Source organism: Bos grunniens, chromosome 22, assembly GCF_055505025.1.
Source record: "Bos grunniens cultivar Pamir isolate PY7600 chromosome 22, Bosgru_T2T1.0, whole genome shotgun sequence".
Taxonomy (NCBI): domain Eukaryota; kingdom Metazoa; phylum Chordata; class Mammalia; order Artiodactyla; family Bovidae; genus Bos; species Bos grunniens.
Window position 1 is genome coordinate 58,912,614 of NC_141186.1, and position 25,767 is coordinate 58,938,380.

A 25,767-nucleotide genomic window follows, 5' to 3' on the forward strand; every position below is an offset into this window, starting at 1 on the left:
GGACCCCGGTAGCTGGCATGTCCGTGTGTAACCCGAGTTGCAGGGCAGGGACTCTGCGTGCCCCTGAGGGTCTGCACTCACGTTGGGGTATCTGTGCCCTTCAAGGGAGCCTCTTCATCTGACCCTGTGTCTGGGGCTGCCTCTGCCTCCTTCTAACTGCCCCAAGTCTGACTTGCCTCCTGGTGCCTTCCCTTTGGGATGAGGGCCCCGAGTGAACCAGGGCCCTGCAAACCAGGCACTGACCTGCGTGTGCACCTCCCAACGTGGGCGAAACTTCAGAAGCCAAAGGATGCTTTCTGCTCTAGGAATGGTCCCATAGTCATCCCTCGCTTCACATCTGAACATGCAGGTGGGAAGGGATTTTGATGCTGAAAAACAGAGCTCCAAGCGTAGCCACTGACATGGATGAAGACAGGGACTTCCTGTCGCCAAATTCCAGGTTAAGTGACCCTGGGAGGCCTGCCCCAGCCTCCGTCTCCTTGTCCTCAGCAGGCCGTCTCCTCTCAGCCTTCTCCACAGCCCTAGATCTCAGAGGTGGGCTGGGGCAGACCCTCAGGCCTGTCTGACTCCAAATGCCTTGGTCTTCGTACCGTAGAAAGAGCTTTTCGGGGCCCCCGAGGCTCTGTTTGGGGGCTGGCCGGGTGGGGAATATCCAGAGATGATTGAGGTGGAGCGGGAGAGGCAGTAGCGTGTGCTGGGGCGCGTGGCAAGCCAGCGGAGGGGCTGGGCCAGCTGCGGGCCACCAGAGGCAGAAGGGCCAGGCCACCGGATCTGTGGACTTGTGAACTTGGATACATATGTTGCGCTTCTTCATTTGAAATGATGGGAACCAGTGGAAAGGGGCAAGATCAAAATCACCCGGGAAAAGGCTACCGCGGCTCGGGGCAGGCCAGGCCTTTGGCCGCAGGTTTCGTCTCCCGCCCCACTTCTGAGTCTGTGCAGCAGAACTAGGTGTTGCCCTCACCTTGAGAAGGTGTTTGCAGAGGGTTTCAGACCCGGCCTGGGTCCTGCTCCTCCAGAGAGCATCGCCCACTCACGTGCTGGGCTCCGCCTGTTCTCACGTCTGGCCCAAGGCGTGCCAACGGCAGTCAGGACTTCAGAGCGGAGGCCAGCTGTGTGAGGCCCACCTCCTCCACCCGGGACCGGGGGTCTCGGCGTCTCGGGGAGGAGACAGGATGGGCACGTGACACCAGATGGCCGGGATTCCTCTCCCAGCATGGGGAGGGGACGGGGGGCTGACTCACAGTCTCAGGAGTCGCTGTCTAGGCTGAAAAGCGCTTACCCACTTGAGGGGTGGTGGGCGCACAGGCAGGACAGTGTGTCCCCGGGAGACTTGGGCTCACGGGGTGCAGCCCCGCTCGCTCACGTGACCCTGATCCCTTACGCCTCGGTTTCCCCTCCAGAAGGGAGGCTGGAGGTGGTGCCGCCTCCTCCGTGGGGGGTGGTGCCGAGTCCACCGCCCCTCCCCTTGGCCCCGGGGGGTTAACTCGGGTGTGACCCCCTACCCCCTGCTCCGCTCCTGCAGGAAACACGTTCAGCACGCTGGCCGGGCTGGTCTTTGACTGGACAATCGTGAAGGACACAGAGGCTGATGGCTACTCAGACACCCACAACGCGCTCCGGTAAGAGGCGGAGGGGGAGGGAGGGAGGGTGGGCTGGGGGCTTTCACCCTCATGGTCACCGTTAGCAGCCCCGTCAGCGAGGAGCCCAGGATGGTTCCCAGGCTGATGGCCGATGTGGCCTGGGACTGATCAAAGTGGTCAGCTCGCGCAGCTGTGCGGGGGCCTTGTCCCGGGGTGTGTTCTGGGGGCCGTTGTCCAGGGCGCTGGTCTGTCCAGCTGCGGCAGAGAAAGTTCATCCTGATAACTGGAGCTGTCATGGGGTGCCGGAGGGGTAGGGAGGGGCCCCAGGGTGGGGTGAGTGGGTAACAGTCCCGGCTGGGAGGTCCCTCCAGCTGTGACAGCCTCCAGGCACGGGAGGCCGCCTGTGCCAGCGCCCGGCGGGGCAGGAGGCGTGGGGGCCAGTACTGCAGACAGACGGACGCCTTGTGAGATGGACTTGCTCCCCATCTTGACTTGGCCGGTCCTCCCAACAGCCGTGTGGCTTATGTTCCTCTGTCTGCTCACCTCGGATTGGTAAGGGGTGGAGCTGGACTTGAACTGCTCTGGTCTGTGGGAATCCTCACCGTGCCACGTGGCGGCCACTGGCCCCACCCTGGCCGTTCACACTTACACCAGGGAAGACGGGGGGTTCCGGTCCCCGATGCACTGACCCCACCAGGTGCTCGTTAGCTGTGTGGCCGGTGTTGCCCGCACTGGACAGGGCGGACAAGGCGTTTCCATCAGCGGAAGGTTCTGCTGGCCGGCACTCGTGCGCTCCCGGAGTCTGGGCTAATATCGCCTGATAGGAGGTGGCTCAGCGGAAGGTTCTGCTGGCCGGCACTCATGCGCTCCCGGAGTCTGGGCTAATATCCCCTGATAGGAGCTGGCTCAGTGGTAAAGAACGCGCCTGCCAGTGCAGGAGACGCATAGACACGGGTTCAATCCCTGGGTCAGGAAGATCCCCTGGAGGAGGAAATGGCAACCCACTCCAGTATTCTTGCCTGAAGAGTCCTTGGAGAGAGGAGCCTGGTGTGATGCAGTCCGTGGGGTCACAAAGAGCTGGACACGGCTGAGTGATTAAACAACAACAACAAAATGCTGCATTGCGTTGTGCTGTATTAAATACAGTTTGGAGGGAGGAAGACTTACTTTTTAAAGATTTGCAGCGATTTTCAGCCTGCAGAAAAGTTGCAAGTCGGTACAGGAAGTGGATTCCCCAAACCATTTGAGAGCAAGCAGCCAGCCCGGGGGCTGTGACCCCGATTATTCCAGCGTGCGTTTTCCACCTCTTGGGACGTTTTCCTGCGTATGGACGAGACAGTCATCACGGTTGGGGCGTTAACACTGATGCCTGACCTCATTCGAGTTTTGCCAGTTTATCCCGCTTGTAGCAAAACACGCAGCCCAGGGCCCCCTGCCTCAAGCCGTCCTGTCTCTCCTCGTCTCCGTCAGCCTGGGGACTTGGTCCAGTTTCCTGGTCCTTCCTTGACTCCTGGGAGGTGGGACTCGTGAAGATGGCAGTCTAGATGTTTTGTAGAACTTCCCCCACTCCACGTTTATCTGACGTTCCCTCTGATTAGACCCAGAGCTCTGCATCTTTGCAGGAACATCACCAGGGGCGAGATTCCACATTCTCACTGCATCTTATCATAATGCAGCACTGACTTTGTTTTCTGCCATCCCTCGGGGAGGGTGGTGTCTGCCAGGTTCTACCCCCTTGCAATTAATAACTTTTTTTATGGGGAGTTATGAGTCTGACCTCTTATTTACACTTTCAAAAGTCCAGCTCAGGGCTCCAGGAAGCACTGGGGCTCAGCTCACGGCCATTTCCACAGCAGACACCCTCACACCCTGACACCGTGTAAGCCAGTTGCCCTCCTGGCTCAGAGCTCTTTGGGGGCTGGGCCGTCAGCCTCCATCTCCTGAATGATGAGCTCTGGAACTCCCTCTGTCTTGTAAGCCCAGGGTGCAGGTGTTAGGTCAGAGAGACCCGGTGCCCAGTCCTGGCCTTGCCGTGTCCTGCCTGTGGCCATCCTCAAGGACTGTGACCACCTGAGCACCACCTTCCTCCTCCAGCGGATGGAGGCGTCACCATGCCCGCCTCCAGGGGTGCCACGTGGGGAGCACGTTGATGGGATGAGAGCCTGTCACCAGGCCTAGCACACACTAGGTGTTCAGGATTTGCTGGCTGCCTGCCCCCCTCCACCAGCTCTGTTTCCTGCCCTGACAGCGGCCCCTGACAGCACTGGATGTGAGCTGAGTGCTGACCCCAGTCCAGGAGTGCTGAGAGTTGGAACCAGAGTGTCCTGGACTTTTATTCAATTCAGCATGCGATTATTTACAATAAGTAGGACATAGAAGCAAGCTAGATGTCCATCGCCAGAGGCATGGATAAGGAAGTTGTGGTACATACACACAAGGGAATATTACTCAGCTGTGGAAAGGGACGCATTTGAGTCAGTTCTAATGAGGTGGATGAACCTAGAGCCTATTATACAGAGTGAAGTGAGTCAGGAAGAGAAAGACGAATATCGTCTATGAACACACGTACGTAGAATCTAGAAAGATGCTACTGATGATCCTACATGCAGGACAGAAAGGAGACAAACACGAACAACAGACTTGTGGGCACGGGGAGAAGAGGAGGGCGGGACGGTGAGAGAAGAGCACTGACACATACGCAGACGCAGCTGGTGGCTCAGGCTGTAAAGAGTCTGCCTGCGATGCAGGAGCCCCGGATTCCGCCCCTGGGTCGGGAAGATCCCCTGCAGAAGGACGTGGCAACCCCTCCAGCATTCTTTGGCTTCCCAGGTGGCGCTAGAGGCAAAGAACCCGCCTGCCAGTGCAGGAGATGTCAGAGACGCGGGTTCGATCCCTGGGTGGGGAAGATGCCCTGGAGGAGGAGAGGACAACCCCCTCCAGTATTCTTGTCTGCAGAATCCCATGGATAGAGGCGCCTGGTGGGCTACAGTCCATAGAGTCGCAGAGTCACAAAAAGGACACTACTGAAGTGACTTAGCATGTACATTACCATACGTAAAGTAGATAGCCAGTGGCAGTCATGACGTCAGATGCAGGGAACCCAGACGTGGTGCTCTGTGACAGCCTAGAGGGGTGGGGTGGGGAGGGGGCGTATGTATACCTATGGCTGATTCATGTGGATGTATGGTGAAAACCATCACAATATTGTTAAGTAATTACCCTCTGAAAAATAAAAAATGATAAATAAAAAAAGAACCAAAGCTCTTCTGTATGCAAGAAAAAGAATTTCAGCACGTAGTACCTCGTGAAACGACGAGGAAATGAATCACCGCAGCACTTGGCAGACCTTGGGGAGAATGAATGTGTCTGACTGCTCCCGTTTGGGCGGGATGGGGGGTTATTTATAGATCTCAGGCTGTCAGGAAAGACTCAGGCTGGCCCCGCTCACCAGCCTGCGCTCTGGCGTCCCACTCCATCCCAAATTCTCCCTCCCTTCTTCCCACAGCCTAATCATAGGGCCAGGGTAGGATGCAACGTGATCCCTTGTTCCTGACACTTGAGGGGTCATTGCTGAACTGTTTCCCAGACGCAGGAGCTGGCCGGGGAGAGGAGACGGGGACTAGTGGGGAGCCCAGGCTGGGCCTCTGGTCCCGGGGCTCACCTTTCACGTCCGTGAGACCAAAGCTTTTCATAAAGTTGACTGAGTGAGTGAAAGTCGCTCAGTCGTGTCTAACTCTTTGCAACTCCGTGGACTGTAGGTTGCCAGGCTCCTCTGTCCATGGGATTCTCCAGGCAAGAATACGGGAGTGGGGTTGCTATGCCCTCCTCAAGGGGATCTTCCCAACACAGGGATCAAACCCAAGTCTCCTGCATTTCGGACAGATTCTTTACCGTGTGAGCCACCAGGGAAGCCCTCAGCTAAGTGGGCAGTCCTCAAATTTCAGTGCTGCCTTTGATCATAATCACAGCTGGATGTTTATAAAATGCAGGTTCCCAGGTGCAGACCAAGGGCCAGGCCAGGGACTGAGAGCCCAGGTGTTTCCGGGGACGCTGGAAGTTCTGAGGCACGACATTCTGGGAACGGTTTTCTAGGCAACACCCATTGGGTCATTTCTGTGGCGCCTGGCAGCACGTGGAGGAGGCACTTAGAGGAGGCATTTAGAGGAAATGTGTGAGGTTCCTGGTTCCACATGTCATAGCTGAGCACACGCTCCTTTTCCAGCATCCTGACATTCCTGGAGTCCACCTACATCCCCCCCTCGTACATCTCAGAGATGGAGAAGGCGGCCAAGCAGGGCGACACCATCCTGGTGTCTGGGCTGAAGACCGGCAGCTCCAAGCTCAAGGCGCGCATCCAGGAGACCGTGTACAAGGTGGGCTTGGGTGGCCCTGGCTCCGGGGCGGCATCTGGACGCACGGGCCCCTGGCGTGTCCACTACTGGAGAGGAGATGCCGTGCGGGGACCAGGGTCTGCTGTGAGCCGTGCTTGGGACCAGGTGGCCGGGGAGCCGGCGCCGGCATCGCTGCACCCCCAAGGCGGTCCCTCCATTTCACCCTGTGCCCCGGCCTTGAGCCCCAACCGCTGGCTGCTTTCCAGAAAGGTCAGCTTCCGGGGTGTGCTGCCTCCTGCTGAGCGCTGGGGGTGGTAGCTGGTTAAGAAATTTCTTGGCTGATTCCGGTCCCGTGGAACCCGAGAGCCCGTGTCTGGGCACCAGAGCTGGGCGTGGAGACGTGTTGTCCGGCAGCAGCTGCCAAAGTCAGGGGCCCAGAGGTGGGTGCTCCCCGCTTTCTGTAAGAGTCAGGTGGGCTCGACTGAGGCTGGGGTGTGGCGGTGCCGCCCCCCACCCCGAGAGCTCTCTGGGGGCCCCTCTGGGCAGGCCGACCGGCCACTTTCCCAGGAAGGCTGGGCATGTCGCTCTGCTGTCTGTGCATGCCCTGGGCTGGGGTCCTGCCAGGAATGGTCTCTCCAATTGTAACAGTCCCGTGGGACCCAGGAGCGCAGCACCCCCACCTCAGCCCCCAACGTGCGGTGATCTGGCGTGTTTCCTGGGTGGTAGCTACAAAGCCGGGTGGAGATATGAGAACTGGGCCACCGAGGGGCAGGTCTGAGCTCCTGGGCATGGCCAAGCGAGGGTCCGCTGGCGGGAATGAGTCCAGTGGGCGATGAGTCTCTGTCACGTCACATCTGAGCATCTTCTTTCTTCCTTGCTTCTTCTTTTCTTCCTTCCTTTCTGATATTTTGGTCCCACCACACGGCTTGTGGGATCTTAGCTCCCTAACCAGGGATCGAACCCATGCCCTCGACAGCCAAAGTGCTGAGACCTAACCACTGGACCACCAGGGAATTCCCTGAGCACTTTCCCCGGGCTGTGCCTGCTCTGGGCCCGGGGCAGTAGGTTTCCGCACAGCCGGGCCCTTCAGGGACGTCTGCCAGTTCCCACAGCCCTTCTGGTCTTTTTTTTTTCCATAACTGCATGTATTGATTTTTGGCTGTGCTGGTCTCACTGCTGTGTGGGCTTTTCTCTAGTTGCAGAGATCGGGGGCTAGTGCCTGCTTGCAGTGCGCAGGCTTCTCACTGAGGTGGCTTCTCTCTCTGCAGAGCACGGGCTGGAGGTGTGTGAGCTTCAGGAGCTGCCACTCCCCGGCTCTAGAGCACAGGCTCAGTGGCTGTGGTGCCCGGGCTTGGTGGCTCCATGGCGTGTGGGGTAGTCCCAGATCAGGGATCCAACCCGTGTCTCCTGCAGATTCTGGCAGATTCCTTACCACTGAGCCACCAGGGAAGCCCCCGACTCAGGTCTTTAAGACCACATGTTTTGGAGGCTCATCTCTCAGGCGCTGGTCTTAAAAGGTGGGGAGCCTGATGTGAGATACGAACCCTTCCCTCCTCAGGGAGAAGCCTCGGGTTTGGGTTCCCTGTGAATGTGGTCTCTACGAGCGGTGAGGTTTATGATGAGATTGTCCCGGGATCCTAGTCGCTTTGATGTGATTTCCCTGATATTTGTCCTGTGTGAAGCGGTTGCTTTGCCAGTTTTTAGGGTTTTTTTTAAGAGGAAATTGTTGCATATGTAGCTGTAGATGCAGTGTGTCCGTGGGAGGGGGTGGGCGCAGGGTCTTCCTACATCCTCACCGGGAATGATGCAGGAACCTCAACAGGAACCTTGACTTCCTCTTAAGCGAGGATGCATGTAACATGTCAGAGCTGGTTCAGTAGAAAACCCAAAGAGATCTACAGACAGACGCAGAACTGGCCTGCGTCCAGGGATGACCACTGCTTGTCCTCCAGGGAACACATGTCTGCATTTCTGTGGACAAGGATCCCTTGCTCTGCCCTCCATTTTCCCCAACTTGCAGGGTGACGAGCAGCTCCAAGACAGCGGAAGGTGCAGGCCCCATAGAGTCTGATCACCCGGGGGTGCCCCGGACTCCATGCAGGTGGTCTGCCCCGACTTCAGAGTCTGTCATGATGCTCCCTGAGGAGGGAGTCTGGGTGGGGATGAGAGGCAGGCTGGTGGGGGGTGGCCTGAACAGGGGGCGCTTGTCAGAACATGGCTGTTCCTCCTCGGGTGTGTGAGCGGGCTCCCCACCTCCCCGGCCTTTGGGGCTCTTTGTGGAGCCCCGGGGCCCCTGGCGCCTCTGTCTCCATGGCCATCGCTCCTGGCTCCTCGTTCTTCTCTGTGCTTCTTACTATTTAAAACTGACCTGAAGGCTACGCCCTCTAAAGTGCTGTGCTAGGGGTATTTTGGCAATGACCTCTGATCGCCTCCCCCGCTCCCACAGGGCCCCCTGGGGCTTGGGGCGTCCCAAGGTGATGCCTGGGTTTCTCAGCCTCAGCTGCCTTCAGTGAACAGACTGAAAAGCCCTAGAGGTTCTGTCTCTCGCCCACACCGACCCCCACTTGGGCTCACCTCCCCTTCTGTCTCTTCCTCACACTAGAACGTCCACCCCGCGGAGGTCAGGCTGCTGATCTTGGAGAACATCCTTCTGAACCCGGCTTATGACGTCTACCTCTTGGTGGGGACGTCTATCCGCTACAGGGTGCAGAAGATCAGGCAAGGGAAAATCACAGGTGGGTCCCCGCTCAGCGCCGCGCTCAGGCGGCCGTGTTATCGCGGTGAAATAGGCATGACGTTGCTGTTTTAGCTACTTTTTAAGTGTGCATTTTAGTGACGATGATTACATTTATCGAGAGATTGTTGTACAGCCATCGCCACCGTCATCTCCAGAACTTCCTTGTCTTCCCCTGAGCCTGTTAAGCACTAACTCCCCAGCCCCCTTCTCCAGCCCCTGACAAGCACCCTCGAGCTTTCCGTTTCCATGAACCCGACTGCTCTTGGGACCTCATGTAAGTAGAGTCGTGTAGTGTCTGTCCTTCTGTGGCCGGCTTATCTCACCGAGCAGAGCATCCTCACGGTCTGTCTGGATTGTGGCAGGCGTCGCAATGTCCCTCCTTCTCAGGCTGAGTACTGGTCTACTGTCTATATAGACCACATTTTGGACATTCATGCTTGATGGGCACTTGGTTTCTTCTGCCTCTTGGCTATTAAAATAGTACCTCTGTGAGCAGAGCTGAACAAACATCTCCTTGAGATCCTGCTTTCAGTCCTTGGGGGCTTATATCCCTTTGTTTGAAAAATGTCAGAAGCCACGAGCTTTCGCTGGACCGGGTTTTGTTCCTGGCCTGGCACTGACTTCTGGGCGGCCTGGACGAGGCACTGCCCCGCTTTAGGGCTCAGTGTCTCTGCTGGAGCCCTCAGGGCCTTTCTGCCTGTGTTGAGGGCACGATGGGTGAATTATTGTGGATTTGTTTCGGAAACTCTAAAGCGCTGTGTACTTGTGATGTGTTCTTAGTGGTGAGTGTTCCTAATGCATCACCAAGCCTGCTAAGAATTATCATCACCACCATCATCATTTTGTTTAGTTTATACATGTTTCATGATCAGCCCAGGGCGTCCAGGCTCGTGGGGACGAGAGTGTCCCATTCAAGGCCTGCGGGCTGCGAGGCGTGTCCGGGCAGCGCCTCCCCCAGTTGCTGGCTTCCTGCCTGTGAGGCAGGGCAGCAGTTAAGAAGCGTGTAGCGCTCCAGCGTCGGAGCAGCCTGGGCCTGTTCCGCAGCTGGGTCTGCAGATCAGGGTGGTGGGTCATCCGTCATTACCGTGTGGCCGGCGCTGCAGGCCTGGGGAGGCCTCTGGGTCCAGCTCCCTCCCACTCAGGGTGCCCTGCTGAAGGGCAGGAGACTGGGGGTCCTGAGCATCCCCGAGCACTGGGCGCTCAGTGTCTGGCTCTTCTGCGTGTGTCAGTGTGGAGGCGGGGTGTGTACAAAGCTGGGCGGGGTCCTGGCCCGAGGCTGGCGTGCTCCCCAGATTTAGGACCCAGGTGTGGCCTTCGGAGACTCTTGAAGGGGAGATGGCTCAGGGGTGGAGTTCTCGGGATCCTGCCCATGAGTGCTCAGGGGGACCGCGGTGGGAACAGGTTGAAAGGCCAGAGGGCACTGGGGGGCTTCCTGACAATGCCTCCTCCCCTGCGTGCTGTTGAGAAGCAGCTTGTGACCGGACGGGGGCGGTCTGGAGACGTCTGACCGTGGTGGGCGTTTCCTCGGTGCCCTGCTCGTCACGTTATGACCCAACAGCGCTGTGACGGGGCTTCAATACTACCCTGTTGTACGGATGAGGAAGCCGAGGCACAGACACGCGATAGTCACAGGGCTGCCAGGCCCTCGCCTGTAATACCACGCCGGCAGGCTCGGGGCATCCCGGCCCTGGGGGCGCACGACGACGGCTCTCTGTCCTCCCGGGGCAGGGCGGGCGGCCTCTTCGCAGGGTGGATGAGGGTGGAGAGGCGTGCCCCCACCAGGGAGGTTGGGGGAGATTTAATAAAGTGGACTTCACAGCTTACCCTTCAGTGTCTGACGGACAGCGCATCCCAAGACACCCAGAGGACTTTGGGGCTTGGTCACTGACCTCCGGTAGCAATCAAAGAATGGAACTCGGGAAAGTGAGCCCCAGAGAGGAAGTAGTTAAGCTGCCTTCCTTGCATCTGTAGGGTAATGAGATGGAAAATGCCTCTAAAAATAAACACACCTGCATGACTGATGGCACCGGGCGCCCGGGCTGGCGTGCCTTCCAGACAGATGCTAGGGGAGAACAGACGGGGAGGAGCCAGCACCGGGCCACTGTGAACAAGACATCTGGGTGGAAACGCATTGTCCATTTTTTTGTTTTTGGATGGGTTGTTTTTAATTGACATAGAATTCACATTGCTGTCATTTTTAACGGGCTGCCAGACAGGGAAGTTGGGGACAGCGTCATGACAGGGGACCTGGATTTTGGCGAGCCCCAGTCTTGTATGGTGTCCCGCAGAAGGCTCAGAGAATGACACCCAGAGGGCAGTTACCCCAAATCTGTTCTTCAGGTTTTCTCTCAGTCTTTCTTCCTTCAAAATGTAATGTTCCTCCTTTTCTTTCTTATTTTCATTTCCTGACGTCCGCCTGCCTTCCGTTAAGTGACAGTGTAAGCGAGGGTGTTAGTCGCTCAGTCACGTCTGACTCTTTGCGACCTCACGCTGTATCCCTGGGGCTCTCCAGGTGAGAATCCTGGAGTGGGTGGCCGTTCCCTTCTCTGCTGAGTGGCGGCTTGCTTTCTCATGAGCCCATTTGTTTATGGAGCCCCTGCTCTGTCTGTGGGCACTGTTGGGGGGACTGCAGTGGTTGGGGGGCAGCCCAGGGCCCACTCACCTGGGGCTCCAGTGACGGCCTGCAGTGCGGCAGGTGAAGGGGGCGAGGGGCCCGGAAGAGGGGTGTCTGTGCGGCCCTGCTTGGTCCTCCGTGCGTGATGCTGGTGTTGCAGGCTCGCCTGGCGCAGTAACCAATCGTGAGAACAAGACGTGGGGAGGACGTGCTGGCTGAGGAACGGGGTGTCTGAGGAGACCTCGGTGACAGCACTGCTGGAAATTCCTGGGGTAAATTGGGCTGAGGTTGAAAGATTGATGGGCGTGGAGCAGGGGTTCCTGAGTCCAAGACGCAGCTATTAAAGGACCCAGTGCACCCTGAGCTGTGGCTGCCCAGAGCGAGTGTACACTGGGCTGCCTGCAGGGCTGGGCTCAGAGGCAGGGCCCTGTGCTTCTCCTCGTCCTGGGCTCAGACCCACCTCCCCAGGAGCTCCGTGGTCATCCCTGCAGCCTACACGGGGTGGGGGTGGAGGTTCCGGCGATCAGAAGCACGTCTGGAGGATCAGCCAGGGTTGAGGGGGGTCAGAGCCCGGCTGCCCTCCTGGCCATGGAACGGCACCCTTGGGGCTGGCCTCATGCCCTCGGCAGTGGTAGCTGGGCTGGGCTGGGGCCCAGGAGCCACCTCCTCCGCCTGTGGACGGACAGGCACCTTTCACGTCCGCAAAGCCTTCCCTGCTCAGGAGCTCTGACGAGTAGCAAGGTCCTGTGGTAGAGGAGGTGCTGAAGAGGGTCACCAGGCAAGCCCCTTATTTTCGTTGTCTTAGGGCTTTGTAAATAGGGTTACATCTTGTTGTGCAAGATCCTTCCAGAGCCAGTTTATTTATTTCCCAAAAAGGGCCTTTTTCGTTTGGAGAACCTTAAACAAGGGAGGACACTGGTTCTTCTAAAGTAGCCCCAAGTGATGCTGCTCAGGGAGCAGCGTTGCCTTATTCTTTTGTTATGATGCTTCCTCGATGCGGGGCTTCCCTGGTGGCTCAGTGGTAAAGAATCTGCCTGCTTGATGCGGGTGACATGGGTTTGATCCCTGGATCGGGAAGATCCCCTGAAGGAGGAAATGACACCCCACTCCAGTATTCTTGCCTGGGGAAGCCCATGGGTAGAGGGGTCTGGCAGGCTATAGTGTATGGGGTCGCAGAAGAGTCGGACACGACTGAGTGACTGAACAGCAGCAGCAGCCCTCCACGCACGGCGGCTGTGGTCTGATCCCTGGGTGTGTCGTTTGCAAGCCTCTCGGCCACCGCTGGGCCGTGTGGACCGGAAGTGGGCCGTGTGGGCCGGAAGTGGGCCGTGTGGGCCGGAAGTGGGCCGTGTGGACCGGAAGTGGGCCGTGTGGACCGGAAGGGCTTCTCTGTTCCAGGCCTGTCAGAATCCCCTGCCAGGCCTGTGCTGGTCCCTCCCCTGCAGTCTCCTCCCTGCCTGGCCCCCCACTCCTCCCTGCTCCCTGAGTTTGGTTCAGTAGGCCTGGGATGGGGCCAATTATTTGCAGCTTCCCAGGTGATGCTGATGGTCCAGGGAACACGCTTTGAGAACACTCTGCTCCAGGGCAGATTCCTGGGGACTTATTGGAACACACAGCTGGTACCCCAGGGCAGGAGACGGGCACGTTGCCCACCCCCGCCCCCTTCAGAATTCCTGGGAGTTCTGAAGGTTGTTCTGGTTGAAACGCCTCTCGGATCCTTGTCCTGGGCGCCTCCTGGGGCAGCCCCCGCCTGGGACGCGGTGGTGAGCAGGGAAGCCGACTGTGGTCCCTCTCTGGAGGGCTGGAGCGCGGCCTCACACACAGGCTCGGGGAGTGGGCTATCTGATAGGAAGTCCTCCAGACGGGGGAGAGGGCGTGTCGCGGGGTCCTGCTCCCTGTGGTCTGCCTCCCGGGTCTGCTGCCCGCCACTGAGGGGCCCCTAGCAAGCTTCCAGTCTTGATTTCTGCAGGTCCCCCAGTGCTCACGTGAGGGTTTCAGGGGCGTCGTGGGATGAAAAGGGTGAGGTGCACGTGAAGGTTAGACCCCGAGGTTATGGGTTTGTAGGACCCATTATTTCCCAGGGAAACTGTTTTCCATCCTGGCCCAGATTGGGTGAGTTCTCTTCCACAACGGGACACAGAGAAGAACACCAATGGATGGTCAGGACAGCAAGAGAGAGAATTCTTTACAAATTATAGACCCATCTCTTGAAACCCAATGGGGCACCACAGACAAGCATCTCTTTGCAGACCTCCGGAAGATGGCCAGGTCCACTGAGCCCTGCCCTGGGCCCCTCAGTGCAGAAGCAGCGTCACTTACTTCCCTGACAAGCAGAAAAGGCTCTGATGTTGGTATCCTGCCAGACGCTGGCAGTTTGAGTCAGAGGCTGTGCTTAATTTAAAAAAAGAAAAAAAAAGCTGCTCATGGCATCCATAGAAAACTGATTGCCGCTGAAGATTCATGGAGAGTGTCAGCTTTGTCCACAGGCATGCAGAATACTATTAAAATGGAAAGTGTTGAAAAAAATTAGGCAAAAAAAAAAAAAATCAAGCAGCTGTACTGACCGCAGGGTCCAGGGATTGCGGGGGTGGGGGTGGGGGTGGGGGAGAATGATGTTGACTTTTACCGTTTCCTGTCTTGGCTCTCTCCGCCCGCTTTGCTCATCCCTGTTTCTGGGTGGCCAGAACTCTCGATGCCCTCCGATCAGTACGAGCTGCAGCTTCTGAACAACGTCTGGGACCCACAGGGAGACCCGGGCCGGCCTGTGGCGGTCCTGGCCCAGGACACGTCGACGGTCACCGCTGTGCAGCTGGGACAAAGTAGCCTGGTCCTCGGCCACAGGAGTATCCTTTTCCCGGATGGCGCTCCGCACCTGTGTGTCTTGCACAGACGTGCTGTTTGGAAGTCAAGCCACTTTTCTCCCTGAAACCTTGGCGAGGCTAAAAATAGCCCTGTTTCCCCTCAAGGTCTGAAAATCAGAAAGGACCAAAATAGCACCGTGTCTGAGCAGAACGGCTCACCTCCGTGCAGGGCTCCTTGGAGAGGCGCCGAGGTGGAGGCGGTGGCTGGGGCTGAGCCCCCCTCCCCGCCTCTGGAACGTTCTCTGGTCTCATCCTAGGGGCCTGGTCTAGGCTGTCCCCACCAGCGTGTGGGCTGTCACGCGTCCCGGACTGGTTCACGTGCCCCAGGCGGTCTCCAGGGTCCCTGTAGAGGCCCCCTTTTGAGTGGAGGAAGTGCCCTGTGGCCGCCGATCCTGGAAAAGACCTGTGTTCTGCAGGCCTCGGTCGGGGGGCCTTCCATCCTTGCTTCTGCCTGTGTGATGTTGACAATGACGGAGCCGCAGGAGCCAAACTGAAGCCTGCCGGCCTGTTCAGTGCTCCTTAACTCAAAATCCAGGCATCCGCATGCAGGGAGCTTCCCGGTTACCCAACAGCACAATCTACGTGGTGGAGCCTGGGTACCTCGGTGAGTATGCACGTCCTGGGTTGTCTGGGATTACAGGAGGTAGAGTCAGATAAAAGCAATAGCCCCCCAGAAAATGGCCTCACTTTGGCCAGATCTGCCAGCTGGGAGGCCTGGGACATCAGCTTCCACCCTGACCCCCGTCCTTCCCCCGTCTGTGTACAGGACAAGCGGAGGGAGGCTGGGCCAAATTCCAGCAGGTAGCCAGCTCTTCAGGGAGAGAAGCAGGACAGAGTAAAGTGGGCAGGCCTCTGTCTCCTGGCTTTATACCTGGGCTCTGCACAGACCGCACCATGGCTGCGGACGCTGGCGAGATGTCTTGGAGGGAAAGAGGGGAAGGCTGGAGGCCTAGAGAGGAGGGGAGGAATTCCCAGCCACAGAAGACCCAGAGGAGCATAGCCAGGGCCCAGGGGCTGCCCAAGGGCAGTGCTCAGAGTGTAGACCTACAGTGGATTCAGGGTGCAGACCTACTGTGGATTCAGAGTGCAGACCTACTGTGCACCCAGAGTGTAGACCTACTGTGCACTCTGAGTGCACACTGTGGATTCAGAGTGCAGACTCACTGTGCAATTAAAGTGTAAACCTACTGTGTATTCAGAGTGCAGACTCACTGTGAAATCAGAGTGTACACCTACTGTGCACTCAGTGTAGACCTACTGTGGATTCAGAGTGCAGACCTACTGTGCACCCAGAGTATAGCCCTAATGTGCACTCAGAGTGTGGCTCTACTGTGGATTCAGTGTGCAGACTCAGTGTGTACTCAGAGTGTAAACCTACTGTGTATTCAGAGTGCAGACTCACTGTGAAATCAGAGTGTAGACCTACTGTGCACTGAGTGCAGACCTACTGTGGACTCAGAGTGCAGACCTACTGTGGGTCAGAGCTGGGCCCACCATGGATAAGGTCAAGTTTGAGTGGGCCCTGGAGCCACCAGGAGCGAATGTTCAGGTTTGGTCCAGGGGCATCTGAGGTCAGCTCGGGTTCTGAGGGCTCAGGGCTGCTGCGGGCATTAGATCTGCCAATCACGGGCACTGGTCCCTCCCCGGGAGGCGTGCAGCGGAGCGGCTGTGGCCCCGGTGCTCACGGGGCCTGGTTTGCCCTCCTCCTGAGCTGCAGGCCCCTGTGACTCCAGTGCTGAGACTCTGTGCACCTGCCTCTTCCGTAGGGTTCACAGTCCACCCTGGTGGCAGGTGGGTGCTCGAGACTGGCCGTTTGTACGAAATCACCGTTGAAGTGCTTGACAAGTCTGGCAACAAGGTCTACCTGTCGGATGTGAGTCCCCTTTGGGCCTGGTTGGGGGTGCAGGGGTACATCTCCTGGAGAAGGTGCCTGAAGAGCCGCCTCAAGTCATAGGGCCCCCTAGCAGGCGGGCTGAGCTGGGGGGCTTCTTACAGTACTGCTGGATCCCTAGGAAACCCTGTCATGGGCACCTCGGGCATCTCAGGGCCCTGTGAGCCTGTGAGTCTGCATCCTAAGGCCGCACTCCCATCAGGGTTGGAGCAGGGAGAAGAGGCCGCAGCAGCAGGGTCACAGAGGCGGTGATGGTGGCGGGTGTGGCGTCTACCATCTGCCCTCCTGCTCCCTCCTTGTTAGCCCAGGGACCTCACCACTGAGAATCTATCCTTCCCAGCCCTACAGCGGCTCAGGGCCAGAAATGCCTGTGAACTGTCCAAAGGCCCCTCGACTAAGACCAAGCTCAGTAGCTTCCTGGTTCTGGAAAGAGCTTCACACAAACAGGCAGACGGAGAGGCGTCTTGGTCGCATTCGTTCCTTTGTGAGCAATTCCCAGGATCCTGAGAATATCCAGACCTTCCTTGTGGGCCCTGAGGTTTCCCTTTGGCCTACTTGGCAGAAGCCACCACCTTCCTTGTGTTACTAGACTCACTCCATCACCGTCTTGGGGGGATGTTACCTCTAAGGGATTCCGTTGTTGTTCTTTATATTTGGTGGTTTCCTTGTTGGGACCACGGGGTCTGAGAGCCACTGTGGCTCTGTGCTCCTGAGCACCGGCTCACTGGGTCATGTACGGAGGGGCTGAGGCTCGGGGCTCAGAGCTCAGATCCCGGGCTTCGTGTGGCTCATCAGTCTGGCCCGACTGCTCTTTGGGGGCCACGTGGCTTCTTTCCCGCGTCCTGACTTCCCTGAGTTGTCCCTGAATCTCCTCTCACCATCCTGTGTTGCCTTCCAGAACATCCGCATCGAAACTGTGCTACCTGTGGAGTTCTTTGAGGTGCTGGCTTCTTCCCAGAATGGGTCGTACCATCATGTCAGGGCGACAAAGCGGGGCCAGACGGTCATCGAGGCGGCCCTCACCTCTGTGGTGGACCAGGCAAGTTGGCACCTCCCTGGGCCACCCCGGGCCCTCTGCAGGCAGAAATGCCAACCCAGGGTGGACATGAGCCGGAGGAGTCGGGGTCCCAAGATTCAGTACTGTCACGGGTGCCGTGGGGGTCCTTCCTACTCTAGGCTCCCGGTGGCATCAGGCGTAGGGGCTTTGGCTTTTTCCTATCCCCTGTCCTCTGTCCTTGTCGTGGACCAGAGCCCCCTTCATCTGAGCCTTGCTGACTCCTGAAAAAGCAAGCCCTCGCCTCTAGGACTGGGTTCAGAAACGCTTGTTGGGGCCCGTGTGTCCAGCTGTGCGCTGACTGGGACCCACGAGTGTTTCTTTGGCTGTTTGGGGTCCTTCAGAGTTTTAAAATTCTCACCCGTTTTTGAAAGGCCAGTCGGTTTCAGTGGGAGCAGATTCCACTGATTGGAAGCTTGGTGCCGGGACTCTCATCTCCCGACTACACCTCTCCTGGGCCTAGTGGAGGCCGCTGTGGCCTGGGGACCAGGCAGAGATTCCTACCGAAGCGGCCGGTTCTCCTTTGGAGGCTCTGGCAAGTGGCTTTCATGTCCCATGCCTCGGTTTCCCCATCCTTAAAGTGGGGATAACCACGACCAGCCTGCCCATGGGATGTGCCATGAGGATGCAGCCAAGCAGTGCTGACTCGAGTGGCTGTTGAAGAGCCACCGAAAGCCGTCTCCATGGAGACGAAGAAGGCTGCAGGGTACCCGGCATCTTCCTTCCCACTCCCCCACAGTCTGAGGGGACGGGGTCTGGTTGTCATGCTGGCGTGTGGCTCCCTCGCCCCCTTGCAGGATGGAGGGGTCCACACATTACGGGTGCCTGTGTGGAACCAGCAGGAGGTGGAAATCCACAGCCCCATCACCCTTCATCCGAGCATCTTGACGTTTCCATGGCAACCAAAGGCAGGCGCCTATCAGTACACGATAAAGGTAACTTGGAGACCCCATCTGGGTGACTTTCTTTGGGTGTTTCCATGTGTTGGGGCTCTAACTCCATTCTGTTTCTGTTAAATTATCTTCTGTTGGTTGAAAGAATTTGAAATCAAAGTCTTTATGCTTTCTGTATCTTCCAAGGTTTTCTATCACAGCAGGGTATTTTGGTAATTAGGAAAAAACCTTGAAAAATAGAAAAGAAAACACGATGAAGAAAGTCCTAAGCATGCATTTAACTTTCACATGTGGTTTTTATTTTTTGTAAAAATAATTGCTTTCTGGGAGCAGTGTAAATATCTTGAGAGAAAACCTTGGAATTGGCGGGGGAGACGTCTCCAACTCTGCCGCACATCTGGTGTTCTTGGTCTCTGAAGTTCACAAGTCCCCCCAGCGTCAGTGGCAGGGCCCAGGGCCCTTCGGGCTGGGGCTCATGGGGGCCGCGCTCCGTCCATCCCGCTGTCTCCCGGCAGTGTGGACAGTGTCCTTGTGTGCCTGGGACCCGCTGTCCCTTCCCGCAGCTGTGTCACCTTCCCGGCCCCTCTAGGGTTCGGGGGTGATGGCCCCTGACGCGGAGGCCACTGGGCTGTCCTTGACTTCACGGCAGATGACTGGAGCGGGCAGGGTCTGTGCAGGAGGGGCAGGGACGTCACGACCCTGTGGCTGGGGTCTTCCCACTGCAGCCTGAGCTCAGGAGGTGCCCCTGGGTCCTGGGGCCACTCTCAGGGACGTGTGCATACACGTGTGTGTCAGTCAGAGGTCCGTGGAATACGAGGACCAGAAGGAGACAGGCGGGGAGAACAAGGGGTGGGCGCGGTGCCAGCTGGACGTTGGCTGATGCCTTGTGTCTCCACGTGGTGACGTGATGCCAACGCGTGTGAGCGAGGGTGTGAGAGGGAGAGGGATGGAGGGGCAGGGCAGGCGGGCTGACCCGATGATGCCTTCCCTCCCCAGGCCCAGGGCGGCAGCGGGAACTTCAGCTGGTCCTCCTCGAGCTCTGTGGTGGCCACGGTCACTGTCAAGGGTGTGATGACCACAGGCAGCGACACGGGGGTCAGTGTGATCCAGGCACACGACGTGCAGAACCCGCTGCATTTTGGCGAGATGAAGGTGAGGCCTGGGTCGGGGCGGCCGCAGGGTGGCTTGGGGAGTGATCGGGCCGCCATCTTAACCAGCCTCTGGCTTAATTCAGAAGCACCCTTTAGTCATCAGTCTTGACCTTGGCTGGGATTCTGGTGAGGGGGGTCAGGGGTCAGGTCCAGACTGGCCCCTGAGGTCATGGACAGACCCGGGAGACAGCCATCCCATCCCACACCGGGCAGGGGTGGGACCGCCAGGATCCCAAAGGGAGGTCAGAGGATTCAGAAACACGAGACACTCAAAGGAGTCGTTCTAGAACACCCTCCGACCCGAAAGCTAGGACTTTGCTTCAGAAAGGCTGCTGGGCTGTAAATTCATAGGGAGAGGAAGCCCCCAGACCCAAGACTGGCCTGCTCCTTTGCTCTGATTCCTGTTCAGATCCAAGTTAGGAGTCCCCCCGACAGGGACCCTACATCTGGCGTCCGTCCCAAGTGACGTCCCAAGCGACGGCTGAAGGTGGGCATGACCGCCTGGACAGCCCGCCTGGTGGCCTCCTGACCCCGGCTCTTTCTTGACCGCCTGACCCTGACCTCAGCTGCTTTTATGACTCCACTTAGGGCCAGAATGGAAGCTCTGTACGTAGCGTGTCCAGCCCCAACCTTCTACGCTATTTGGGACATTAACGCACAGGTCGTCCTCGTGTTTTTATTTCGATCCGCACACACCTACCTAAAGATCCATCTAACTCTCATGAGCGTGCTAAGTCATTTCTATCGTGTCCAACTCTTTGTGACCCCATGGACTGTAGCCAGCCAGACTCCTCTGTCCATGGGTTTCTCCAGGCAAGAATACTGCAGTGGGTTGCCATGCCTTCCTCCAGGGGAATCTTCCCGACCCAGTGATCAAACCTGTGTCTCTTATGTCTCCTGCACTAGCACCTCCTGGGAAGCCCTAACTCTCATGTAAGGAGGTTTGTAGCCAAGACAACTTAACTGTAGCATCTCTTCCAAGTGTTTGGATGATCTGTGGCCGCAGGCTGATTCATCTCGGTGAACGTGCCCCGCCCACCCCCGCGGAGCCCAGAGCCCACTTGCAGCCCAGCAGTGTGCGCAGTGGTCGGAGTCTGGCTTCCGGGGCTGCCTGCCTGGCCCAGACTGACCCTGCTGCAGCCAGGCAGGCTCTCAACCCCCACAGCAGGTTCCTTGTTGGGCAGAGACACTGGTGACCTTGTTGCCAAGGAGGCTGAGAGAATGGGGTTCTCTCGTCCGGCTCTTGGAACAGAGCTTGGCGTGTGGGCAGTTTTGTTGGGTGTTGACGCTGGTGATGCCTCTAAATCTGCGCTCCCCTCTTCTTTACCTCCCTCCGACGTGCTGAGCTGTACATGCCTCAGGGCCTTTTCACAGACCCTCTCTTCAGCCAGACTGGGTCTGGCCGTCTCTGACACACTCCCAGGTCAAGCTCATACGTCACCTTCCCACAGAAGCCTCTGCATCTCTGCCCTGAACATCTCTCTGCCCCCTGCATAAAGCGTCGTGTCCACCAAGCTCAGGCTTCTCACCAGCGGGTCCTGAGTGCCTACACGCAGGAATCAGGAAAGCTGAGCAGCGGCTCTTCCTCCTCTGTGTAGCCGGCTGACCACACCCCTCAACCCTGTCCTGCAGGTGTATGTGATCGAGCCCAGCGGCATGGAGTTCGGCCCGTGCCCAGTGGAGGCCCGTGTGGGCCAGAGCCTGGAGCTGCCCCTCAGGATCCACGGCCTCATGCCGGGCGGGGCCGACGACGTGGTCACCCTGAGCGACTGCTCCCACTTCGACTTGGTGGTGGAGGTGGAGAACCAGGGCGTGTTCCAGCCGCTCCCAGGTAACGCAGCGCTGTGAGCGGCGCCGACTGGCGGGGTCACCACCGATGACCTCAGTTCTCAGCGTGGGTTGCCCAGATTCCTAAATCGGGAACTGAGCCAGCAGAGGGGTTGAGAAATGGCGTTTGTCCCCTGTCCACCCCCAGCTATGGTCTGCTCTGCACCTTTCTGCTGTGAGGTCCGTGTGTCGCTCGGCTTTCTGAGCCTCAGTCTCCACGTCTGTAAAATGGGCGTCATCCTAAGGAGACTCGTGTGTCGTGGTGCCTGTCACAGCCCCTGGAATGTGGCAGCTGCTTGGAATACACTGTCCATAGTGGTTCTGATGACAGAATCGCGACACCTCTGTGACGCCACGGCCTGCCCCTCCAGGGCCTTTGGAGCCAGGCCCCCTGCAGGGCTGGGTGGTGAAGTCGGTGGTGACGGTGGTGGTGGCACTCAGTTATGGAGTGTCAGCCCTGCCGGTGTGGTGCGTGCCCTTGGCGTGCATGACCTCACCAGACTCAGAGCCTCTGTGGGAAGAGGGGCTGTGGTCAGGCCGCGTGTTGGACAAAGAGACCGAGGCCGTGTCACTGCCCAGGGTCCCCCGAGGGCCCAAAGCCAGGTCCTTAGGGTGGAATGCAAGGCTGGGTGTGTGCCGCCCTCACCCAGAGCCTTAGTGCCCGGGAAACAGGGCCCCCCGGGGGAGTCGGCCCACGGGGTCCCTTAGGGTTGCGGGTGATGCTAACCAAGGACTGATGGTGAGTACAGCCCAGGCAGGGTGAGAGGGGTGGGGAGCAGAGCTCATGGGCACACCTGTGGGCCGCGTGCACACACGGTGGCCTGAGGCTGTGGAACCTGTCAAACCCTGCATTACTGGGGCTTTGGGGCATGTGGACCTCAAAGTGGCCAGAACTGGGGGCCACCGCTGGTTTCTGAGCAGAGGAGTGAGCCCTGGATCCTTGCAGGGATCAGGAAGCTTGACAGTCAGAGGTGTTTGTTGGCTTCCCGTTGGGCCACCGTGCTTGTGGTCATTCACGGGGCTGTTTGAAGGCAAAGCTGCTCAGATGTCGTGGCACATCCCGGGCCATCACCCTGTTCACATAGCTGTGGCTGCATCTTCTCAGACTGTCCAGGGGAAACCAGGCCTTATGGGTCCTGTGTCTTCAGACAAGCAGCAGACATCAGCATGGGCTTCCCAGGTGGCTCAGCGGTACAGGATCTGGTTGCCAAAACAGGAGATGAAGGAGGCCTGGATTTCATCCCTGGAGGGGGAAACGGCAACCCGCTCCTGTGTTCTTGCCTGGAGAATCCGGTGGATAGAGGAGCCTGGCGGGCTATAGTCCATGGGGTCACAAACAGCTGGATGACTGAGCGGCTGAATACCAACAACAAAACATCAGCACAGAAGAAAGAGGCCCGTCCTCCTGATGGCAGGAGAGGGGCCCGCTGCCCCGTCCCGCCCCCATGCATCCTGGAGTGCTGCAGCCACGAGCTCCAGGGGACTGAGGAGGAAGGACGGGCTGGGGTCCACAGTCCTGGGCCCAGCGCTGCCTTCGTCAGAACCACCGACGGCTCTACTCCAGATCTGTGCGCCTCCTCGTGTGTACATCCACCTCAGGGGAAAAAAGAGCCCTAAAGAAGCACTGACCTGTGGTTATTGTGTGTGTGCGAAGCGTTCAGGATGAAACACACTGATGCTTGAGGCTCACTTCTAGACGCATACGGTATGGGACGGACTGTTGGTGGGTAGACAGGCAGCCAGAGGAGCAGAAATGAATGTTCGCTGTGGGATCTAGGGAGCTGGATGTGCAGCTTCACTGCATCATTCTTTCTAAATGTTTGGGGGAAAAACTAAAATACCACCAGAATGGCTTTTTTTTCAAACAGGTGGAAAATACCACGGATTGGCGGGGATGTCAGTGAGTCAACACAGCCATTTGGTGAAGGATGGTTGGCGAAAGTGATGAAGCTGAGCATAGACACTCCCAGGCATTAAGGACCAGAGAAGAAACCCCTCTCTCTGTGGGATGCCAATAGAAACGCTGAAATGCATCCCCAGAGAAATGCCGCACATGCTCGTGGCAGCTCAGTGTGCCCTCGTGGCCCCACATGGCCAACGGCACGTTAGAAGGGTTAAACGCCAGCACCAGGGGGCATGTACTCCTGGAATGCAGTGTCTCAGCGGTCTAACGATAACATGATGTACCACGGTAGCAAAATCGAGGAAGAAAACCGCGCTGCTATCTCAGCGGAGGCAGAGAGATCAGTGGACAAATCTCAAAACCTTTTTCTGATAAAATCAGCCTACAAACTGGAAATAGAAGGAAACTCCACGAACTTAATAAAAGCCGTATATGAAAACTCATAACTGACATCATCCTCCAGGTAAATGGCTGAAAACGTTTACCCTAAGATCTGCAAGACAAGGTCAACGCAGTAGCGGGAGTCCTGGCCAGAGCTATTAGGCAAGAAAAGCAAATAAAAGACACCCGAACTGGAAAGGAAGGGATAAGCTTATCTGTTTGCAAATGACTTAATATGTGAAAACCCTAAGGATTCCACCAAAAAGGCCTCTCAGGAGTAAAATGAATTTGGAGAAATAGTATCCATGTGGAATCCTAAAGATCCAGAATAGCCAACGCGATGCTGAAAAAGAAGAAACTGGGAGACCTCATGCTTCCCTTTTTCAGGACTTACTTCAGGTTGCTGTTGATCCGTTGCTGAGTCGTATCCGACTCTTTGTGACCCTGTGGACTGTAGCCCGCCAGGCTCCGTTTTCTATGGCATTTCCCAGGCAAGAACCCTGGAATGGGTTGTCATTTCCTTCTCCAAGGGATCTTCCCAACCCAGGGATCAAACCTGCATCTCCTGCTTGGCAGGTGGATTCTTTACCACTGAGCCACCTGGGAAAGTCCTTATTATAAGTTATAATAATTGAATCAGAGTGGCGGTTGCACAGACTTAGAGACTGGTGAAATAGAACAGAGAGCCCCCAAAATACTCTGATACCGCCAGTACTGAGCGGGAGAGAGCCAGTTACCAAGGACTTCTGCCCGGCAGTTCCCTTTGTTTGAGTTCCAAGGCCAGCAGGATTCGGCTCTGCTCTTAGAAGTGGTTAGGTTTTCCTCTGGGGAGGGGCACGGGGAGGTGCGGGTCGTGCTGATACCTGATCTCAGTCCTAGAAACAGGGCGTGTTCAGTCTGCAGGGAATAATGGTGAGCTGTATGCTTACAACATGTGAATGCTTTTGGGTATGATAATTATACTTGAAAATGGTAAGTTAAAAAATTGGATTCGTATCAAGCCCGGCGTGAAAGAGGGCGTCAGCCCATCGGGTCTCCCCTGACAGGCGCGTGCTCGCTGACCTCTGCTGCTCCCGTTGCAGGCAGGCTGCGGCCGGGGCCTGACCACTGCAGCGGCGTCACGGTGAGGGCGGAGGCCCAGGGCTACACCACGCTGCTCGTCAGCTACAGGCACGGCCACGTGCATCTGAGTGCTCGCGTCACCATCGCCGCCTACCTGCCCCTCAAGGTGAGCCCCAGGCCCTGCCCTCCTCCTCCCCGGCAAGAATTACCCGTCCGCTCTGGCAAATGTGCGTTAAATCAGAGCAGCTCCAGAGGTGCTTTTCAGTCAGGATTCGGGAGCCTGTAGCAGAGCAGGGCCTGCCTGAGGGCGGACGGTGAGTGCTGACATCCGTGTGGATGAAGTGACCCCACAGGGATCCAAACGGGGGGCTCCAGGCTCACTCTGGAGTTACCCCGCAGGGTCTCCAGAGGGCCCTGCGGTGGGGACAGTGGCCCTGGCACATGGTATGGGTCCTGGGGCCTCGGGGCTCTGGGGCCAGCCTGGACGTGCCCCTCACCTCACGCCCGGTGAGCATCAGCGTCTGGGTCCCCTGTGCACACGCGTGCAGAAGGCGTGAAGCATGTTCCTGCGCAGAGCACGCTGCCTTTCAGCACTCCTGAGCCTGAATCCAGGTCCCACAGCAACTCTGCAACTTTGGTTTAATTTCTCAGGGCCTCAGTTTCCTTGCCTGTAAAATGGGGTTAATGCAGCACCTGCCGACAGGATTATAGTGAGGAGGAGGATTTGAGCAAAACCAGATGGGCTGAGCACCGTGCCCGGGAGGTGGCAAAGGCTCAGTAGGGTTAGTAGTTAACGTGTGGGCGAGAAGGGCCTGGCCCTTCCTCTCACGTGGGGTCGTGCAGCCTCACACAGAGACCCGAGCGGGGTGCGTCTGCGCCTCTGGGCCTGTCGGTTTGGGGTGTGTTTCCTTCTCCCCTGCCCCACCAGGAGCAAGCTCAGGGACATTAGAAACTGTCATCTCTGAACCCCTGGCCCTGGGCATAGTGTCTGATGCAGGGCAGACAGCAGCCCAGGGTTGTTTGGATTTCTTGCTGGGATGTAATAGACAGATAATGTTCTGTGGTTTCATTAGCGCAGCTCAGTGACTTGAAACTTGTCTGTACTGTGAAACCATCACCATAACGAGTCTACTTAACACCCATCACCACACAGAGTCACATGGGTTTTCTTTTTGCCCACTCCTTTTGTCCTCAGAGGTACCATCCTCTATACCCTGTCCTGCACCTTGCTCCTTTACTTGAAAAACAAAGAAGGTGACTGCAGATCTCTTCACATACACACGGGAAGGGCTTTGCTTGCTATTTGGTCATAAAGATAGGCCAGTTTATCACCCTGCTGACGGCTGTTTGGGCTGTTCCCATGCTTTCCCCTCTTAAAAAATAACGCTGCAGTGTGCAGTTCTGTGCCTGCAGTTCGTGTATTCATGGAGCCCTATCTTCTGAGTCCATTCCTAGAAGGGATGCTGCTTAGACAGGGGA

The 25,767-nt window shown here is 57.5% G+C and overlaps 1 protein-coding gene across 1 annotated transcript in view; it reads left to right on the forward strand.

Annotated features, from left to right (window-relative positions):
- NUP210 (nucleoporin 210) overlaps positions 1–25,767 on the forward strand; it is a 91,383-nt gene that overhangs the window by 19,555 nt on the left and 46,061 nt on the right. Inside the window, exons 4-14 of the mRNA XM_086368954.1 lie at positions 1,526–1,622; positions 5,806–5,956; positions 8,517–8,649; positions 13,950–14,108; positions 14,662–14,730; positions 15,893–15,999; positions 16,916–17,056; positions 17,869–18,006; positions 18,961–19,116; positions 20,748–20,946; positions 24,309–24,454. Of these exons, the coding sequence (XP_086225080.1) occupies positions 1,526–1,622; positions 5,806–5,956; positions 8,517–8,649; positions 13,950–14,108; positions 14,662–14,730; positions 15,893–15,999; positions 16,916–17,056; positions 17,869–18,006; positions 18,961–19,116; positions 20,748–20,946; positions 24,309–24,454 (1,496 nt within the window). The remainder of the gene's footprint in view (positions 1–1,525; positions 1,623–5,805; positions 5,957–8,516; positions 8,650–13,949; positions 14,109–14,661; positions 14,731–15,892; positions 16,000–16,915; positions 17,057–17,868; positions 18,007–18,960; positions 19,117–20,747; positions 20,947–24,308; positions 24,455–25,767) is intronic.